The 6,199-nt window shown below is 59.4% G+C and overlaps 1 protein-coding gene across 1 annotated transcript in view; it reads right to left on the bottom strand.

Moving 5' to 3' along the window:
- Nucleotides 1-6,199, bottom strand: part of LOC122546986 (cyclin-dependent kinase 17-like) — a 571,330-nt gene that overhangs the window by 396,408 nt on the left and 168,723 nt on the right. Inside the window, exon 4 of the mRNA XM_087994552.1 lies at nt 5,222-5,347. Coding sequence (XP_087850678.1) covers nt 5,222-5,347 — 126 coding nt within the window. The remainder of the gene's footprint in view (nt 1-5,221; nt 5,348-6,199) is intronic.

Below are 6,199 nucleotides of genomic sequence, written 5' to 3'. Positions count from 1 at the left end.
GGTGGAGGAGAGGGTGGTGAGGGAGGGGAGAGTGTAGTGGGAGGGTGTAGTGGTGGAGGAGAGGGTGGTGAGGGAGGGAGAGTGTTAGTGTGAGGGTGTAGTGGGGAAGGAAAGGGTGGTGAGGGAGGGGAGAGTGTAGTGGGAGGGTGTAGTGGGGAAGGAGAGGGTGGTGAGGGAGGGGAGAGTGTACTAGGGTGTAGTGATGGAGGAGAGGGTGGTGAGGGAGGGGAAGGTGTAGTGGGAGGGTGTAGTGATGGAGGAGAGGGTGGTGAGGGAGGGGAGAGTGTAGTGGGAGGTTGTCGTGGTGGAGGAGAGGGTGGTGAGAGTGGGGAGAGTGTAGTGGGAGGGTGTAGTGGGGAAGGAGAGGGTGGTGAGGGAGGGGAGAGTGTAGTGGGAGGTTGTAGTGGTGGAGGAGAGGGTGGTGAGGGAGGGGAGAGTGTAGTGGGAGGGTGTAGTGGTGGAGGGGAGGGTGGTGAGGGAGTGGAGAGTGTCGTGGGAGGGTGTAGTGGTGGAGGAGAGGGTGGTGAGGGAGGGGAGAGTGTAGTGGGAGGGTGTAGTGGTGGAGGGGAGGGTGGTGAGGGAGGGGAGAGTGTAGTGGGAGGGTGTAGTGGTGGAGGAGAGGGTGGTGAGGGAGGGGAGAGTGTAGTGGGAGGGTGTAGTGGGGAAGGAGAGGGTGGTGAGGGAGGTGAGAGTGTAGTGGGAGGGTTGTACTGGGGAAGGAGAGGGTGGTGAGGGAGGGGAGAGTGTAGTGGGAGGGTGTAGTGGGGAAGGAGAGGGTGGTGAGGGAGGGGAGAGTGTAGTGGGAGGGTGTAGTGGGGAAGGAGAGGGTGGTGAGGGAGGTGAGAGTGTAGTGGGAGGGTGTACTGGGGAAGGAGAGGGTGGTGAGGGAGGGGAGAGTGTAGTGGGAGGGTGTAGTAGGGAAGGAGAGGGTGGTGAGGGAGGGGAGAGTGTAGTGGGAGGGTGTAGTGGGGAAGGAGAGGGTGGTGAGGGAGGGGAGAGTGTAGTGGGAGGTTCTAGTGGTGGAGGAGAGGGTGGTGAGGGAGGGGAGAGTGTAGTGGGAGGGTGTAGTGGGGAAGGAGAGGGTGGTGAGGGAGGGGAGAGCGTAGTGGGAGGGTGTAGTGGGGAAGGAGAGGGTGGTGAGAGTGGGGACAGTGTAGTGGGAGGGTATAGTGGGAAGGAGAGGGTGGGGAGGGAGGGGAGAGTGTAGTGGGAGGGTGTAGTGGGGAAGGAGAGGGTGGTGAGGGAGGGGAGGGTGTAGTGGGAGGGTATAGTGGGAAGGAGAGGGTGGGGAGGGAGGGGAGAGTGTAGTGGGAGGGTGTAGTGGGGAAGGAGAGGGTGGTGAGGGAGGGGAGAGTGTAGTGGGAGGGTGTAGTGGGGAAGGAGAGGGTGGTGAGGGAGGGGAGGGTGTAGTGGGAGGGTGTAGTGGGGAAGGAGAAGGTGGTGAGGGAGGGGAGAGTGTAGTGGGAGGGTGTAGTGGTGGAGGAGAGGGTGGTGAGGGAGGGGAAGGTGTAGTGGGAGGGTGTAGTGGGGAAGGAGAGGGTGGTGAGGGAGGGGAGAGTGTAGTGGGAGGGTGTAGTGGGGAAGGAGAGGGTGGTGAGGGAGGGGAGAGTGTAGTGGGAGGGTGTAGTGGGGAAGGAGAGGGTGGTGAGAGTGGGGAGAGTGTAGTGGGAGTGTGTAGTGGGGAAGGAGAGGTTGGTGAGGGAGGGGAGAGTGTAGTGGGAGGGTGTAGTGGGGAAGGAGAGGGTGGTGAGAGTGGGGAGAGTGTAGTGGGAGTGTGTAGTGGGGAAGGAGAGGTTGGTGAGGGAGGGGAGAGTGTAGTGGGAGGGTGTAGTGGGGAAGGAGAGGGTGGTGAGGGAGGGGAGAGAGTAGTGGGAGGGTGTAGTGGGGAAGGAGAGGGTGGTGAGGGAGGGGAGAGTGTAGTGGGAGGGTGTAGTGGGGAAGGAGAGGGTGGTGAGAGTGGGGACAGTGTAGTGGGGGGGTGTTGTGGGAAGGAGAGGGTGGAGAGGGAGGGGAGAGTGTAGTGGGAGGGTGTAGTGGGGAAGGAGAGGGTGGTGAGGGAGGGGAGGGTGTAGTGGGAGGGTGTAGTGGGGAAGGAGAGGGTGGTGAGAGTGGGGAAGTTTAGTGGGAGGGTGTAGTGATGGAGGAGAGGGTGGTGAGGGAGGGGAGAGTGTAGTGGGAGGGTGTAAGTGGTGGAGGAGAGGGTGGTGAGGGAGGGGAGAGTGTAGTGGGAGGGTGTAGTGATGGAGGAGAGGGTGGTGAGGGAGGGGAGAGTGTAGTGGGAGGGTGTAGTGGGGAAGGAGAGGGTGGTGAGGGAGGGGAGAGTGTAATGGGAGGGTGTAGTGGGGAAGGAGAGGGTGGTGAGGGAGGGGAGAGTGTAGTGGGAGGGTGTAGTGATGGAGGAGAGGGTGGTGAGGGAGGGGAGAGTGTAGTGGGAGGGTGTAGTGGGGAAGGAGAGGGTGGTGAGGGAGGGGAGAGCGTAGTGGGAGGGTGTAGTGATGGAGGAGAGGGTGGTGAGGGAGGGTAGAGTGTAGTGGGAGGGTGTAGTGGTGGAGGAGAGGGTGGTGAGGGAGGGGAGAGTGTAGTGGGAGGGTGTAGTGGAGAAGGAGAGGGTGGTGAGGGAGGGGAGAGTGTAATGGGAGGGTGTAGTGGGGAAGGAGAGGGTGGTGAGGGAGGGGAGAGTGTAGTGGGAGGGTGTAGTGGGGAAGGAGAGGGTGGTGAGGGAGGGGAGAGTGCAGTGGGAGGGTGTAGTGGTGGAGGAGAGGGTGGTGAGGGAGGGGAGAGTGTAGTGGGAGGGTGTAGTGGAGAAGGAGAGGGTGGTGAGGGAGGGGAGAGTGTAATGGGAGGGTGTAGTGGGGAAGGAGAGGGTGGTGAGGGAGGGGAGAGTGTAGTGGGAGGGTGTAGTGGGGAAGGAGAGGGTGGTGAGGGAGGGGAGAGTGCAGTGGGAGGGTGTAGTGGTGGAGGAGAGGGTGGTGAGGGAGGGGAGAGTGTAGTGGGAGGGTGTAGTGGGGAAGGAGAGGGTGGTGAGGGAGGGGAGAGTGTCGTGGGAGGGTGTAGTGGGCAAGGAGAGGGTGGTGAGGGAGGGGAGAGTGCAGTGGGAGGGTGTAGTGGTGGAGGAGAGGGTGGTGAGGGAGGGGAGAGTGTAGTGGGAGGGTGTAGTGGGGAAGGAGAGGGTGGTGAGGGAGGGGAGAGTGTAGTGGGAGGGTGTAGTGGTGGAGGAGAGGGTGGTGAGGGAGGGGAGAGTGTAGTGGGAGGGTGTAGTGGGGAAGGAGAGGGTGGTGAGGGAGGGGAGAGTGTAGTGGGAGGGTGTAGTGGTGGAGGAGAGGGTGGTGAGGGAGGGGAGAGTGTAGTGGGAGGGTGTAGTGATGGAGGAGAGGGTGGTGAGGGAGGGGAGAGTGTAGTGGGAGGGTGTAGTGATGGAGGAGAGGGTGGTGAGGGAGGGGAGAGTGTAGTGGGAGGGTGTAGTGGGGAAGGAGAGGGTGGTGAGGGAGGGGAGAGTGTAGTGGGAGGGTGTAGTGGGGAAGGAGAGGGTGGTGAGGGAGGGGAGAGTGTAGTGGGAGGGTGTAGTGATGGAGGAGAGGGTGGTGAGGGAGGGGAGAGTGTAGTGGGAGGGTGTAGTGATGGAGGAGAGGGTGGTGAGGGAGGGGAGAGTGTAGTGGGAGGGTGTAGTGGGGAAGGAGAGGGTGGTGAGGGAGGGGAGAGTGTAGTGGGAGGGTGTAGTGGGGAAGGAGAGGGTGGTGAGGGAGGGGAGAGTGTAGTGGGAGGGTGTAGTGATGTAGGAGAGGGTGGTGAGGGAGGGGAGAGTGTAGTGGGAGGGTGTAGTGGGGAAGGAGAGGGTGGTGAGGGAGGGGAGAGTGTAGTGGGAGGGTGTAGTGATGGAGGAGAGGGTGGTGAGGGAGGGGAGAGTGTAGTGGGAGGGTGTAGTGGGGAAGGAGAGGGTGGTGAGGGAGGGGAGAGTGTAGTGGGAGGGTGTAGTGGGGAAGGAGAGGGTGGTGAGGGAGGGGAGAGTGTAGTGGGAGGGTGTAGTGATGGAGGAGAGGGTGGTGAGGGAGGGGAGAGTGTAGTGGGAGGCTGTAGTTGTGGAGGAGAGGGTGGTGAGGGAGGGGAGAGTGTAGTGGGAGGGTGTAGTGGTGGAGGAGAGGGTGGTGAGGGAGGGGAGAGTGTAGTGGGAGGGTGTAGTGATGGAGGAGAGGGTGGTGAGGGAGGGGAGAGTGTAGTGGGAGGGTGTAGTGGGGAAGGAGAGGGTGGTGAGGGAGGGGAGAGTGTAGAGGGAGGGTGTAGTGGTGGAGGAGAGGGTGGTGAGGGAGGGGAGAGTGTAGTGGGAGGGTGTAGTGGGGAAGGAGAGGGTGGTGAGGGAGGGGAGAGTGTAGTGGGAGGGTGTAGTGGGGAGGAGAATGTGTAGTGATGGGGGGGATTGTGTGATCACCCAAGCCCACGACACTAGTTCCACAGCACTCATCCATGCTCCTATACACACTACACTGGTGTGAAACCAGTTTGTATACAACACTGGAACCCAACGATGGTGCACAATGCTTGTTCGTGAATTTTGAATTGACAACATCAGCCCACGATGTGGTATCTGAGCATGTGAGAGTCCTGCGGGAATCTGCAGTCTTGCAGAAGGAGTGACATTTAATAATTTAACCTCTCCCCGCAGTGCTCAGTCCCCTGCTGGCTTCCAGCAGAGTAAGCCCCATTCCATCCACCAGCTGCGCTATAGTGTGTCCTTGGAAATACTCTGCTCTCCATTCTGTATGGCAACAGTCCTCCAACATTGTGTAGTGTCACTGGACTAGCGATGAAGATCTAGAGTAGCGCTCAGGGAAATAGAGATTAAAATCCTCAGGAGAACGTTATCACACTCAGCTCTGTTGACCTTGTCCACTCTACAGCGTGTGTCTCCAGATCACACAACGACGTGCTAGACTCTTAACCATCTGAAAAGACCAGCAGAGTCACCCATTTCAGGATGGGCAATAAAGGGGCAAAAAATATACCCTCTTACAGGGATGCAGCAAAGAGCAGGGTCCATTCTGTGTCATCTCTGAAAATTGATCTAACCAATCAGTCCCAGACCTCAAACTGAAAGCAGCAGCTTTAGCAGGGCATTCTGTCCTTCTCCAAGACTATCCCTTTCTCTTTCTCTCTCTCTCTCACACACACACACACACCCCCTGGCTCCCTTCCGATCACAGCGAGCTGCTGAGCAATCTGCACTCACCAAGGAAGCTCTGCGTAGACGGCGGCTCATGGGCTTGTCAAACGGGGCACTGTTTGTGGTGAACTTCTCGAGGTAAGCCTCTGGCAGGCGGAGGTCCGCAGGAAGGGAGAGACGTTTGGTCGCATCCTGTGCAGTCGGCAGAAAGCGCAGGCTCAGAGATTCCCCTCACTCAGAGGAAGGGGCGCCACCCACCGCTCAGTTACCAGCTCGAAAGAATGAGACCCCTACCCCCCCCAACGTTACCTCCCTCACCCACCCCCCCCCCCCCCGCTCGCAAACTCTCTGAGTTAAGCCCATCCAAATGTGGCTAAACTGGAGCTGGGTTAAAAACTCTGTGTTCACTCGAAAACACTGGACAGCACTTTTCTCCTGAGGGAAAAGGCAATTTCTCAACAAGGAGCGTCTGAGCAGGATGGACTGCTCCCAAATATTGGCCTCGCCAAATTACAGGATCTCCCGGCACAGAAGGACTAGGCTGACAAAACACACCCGTGCTCCCCAATGCCAGGGAGCACTCTGCTGCACAGCGCCTGGATGAAACTGGTGAGCAAAGTGAGAGGCGTCTGCATGCCTCAGTCTTTACTTATTCATGAGAGTTGCGAGGGAGACATAGAGAGGGGGAGAGAGAGAGAGGGAGTGGGAATGACAGGAAGAGAGAGAACTATGGGGAGACGTTGGGAGGGAGGGCACAGAAACAGAAAGCGAGGAAGGGTAGGGGGTGGTAAGAGCCGCTCAGAGGGAGGCACTGTCAGCAGGTACCCCCTCGCTGGACCCCTACCCAAGGCTGAGCTAGCCCTCTCAGAGGGCAACAGGTATCAGTCTGCAAAGAGAGAGAGGGAGAGGTGCTGGGCGCTGGTTCTGTCAGAGACACAGCCATAATCACCCAGTTAGTGGAGCACAGAGGACAGGTGCCAGGAGTTGAGGGGTATGCTTGGCAGAGCCAACAGATGCACCACCGGTCAGCATGAGCTGGCACCG

The sequence above is a fragment of the Chiloscyllium plagiosum genome, unplaced genomic scaffold (assembly GCF_037043375.1).
Source record: "Chiloscyllium plagiosum isolate Xiang-an unplaced genomic scaffold, Cpla_swu_hap1 HiC_scaffold_14, whole genome shotgun sequence".
Classification (NCBI taxonomy): domain Eukaryota; kingdom Metazoa; phylum Chordata; class Chondrichthyes; order Orectolobiformes; family Hemiscylliidae; genus Chiloscyllium; species Chiloscyllium plagiosum.
This window is presented reverse-complemented; position numbering and strand designations above follow the sequence as displayed.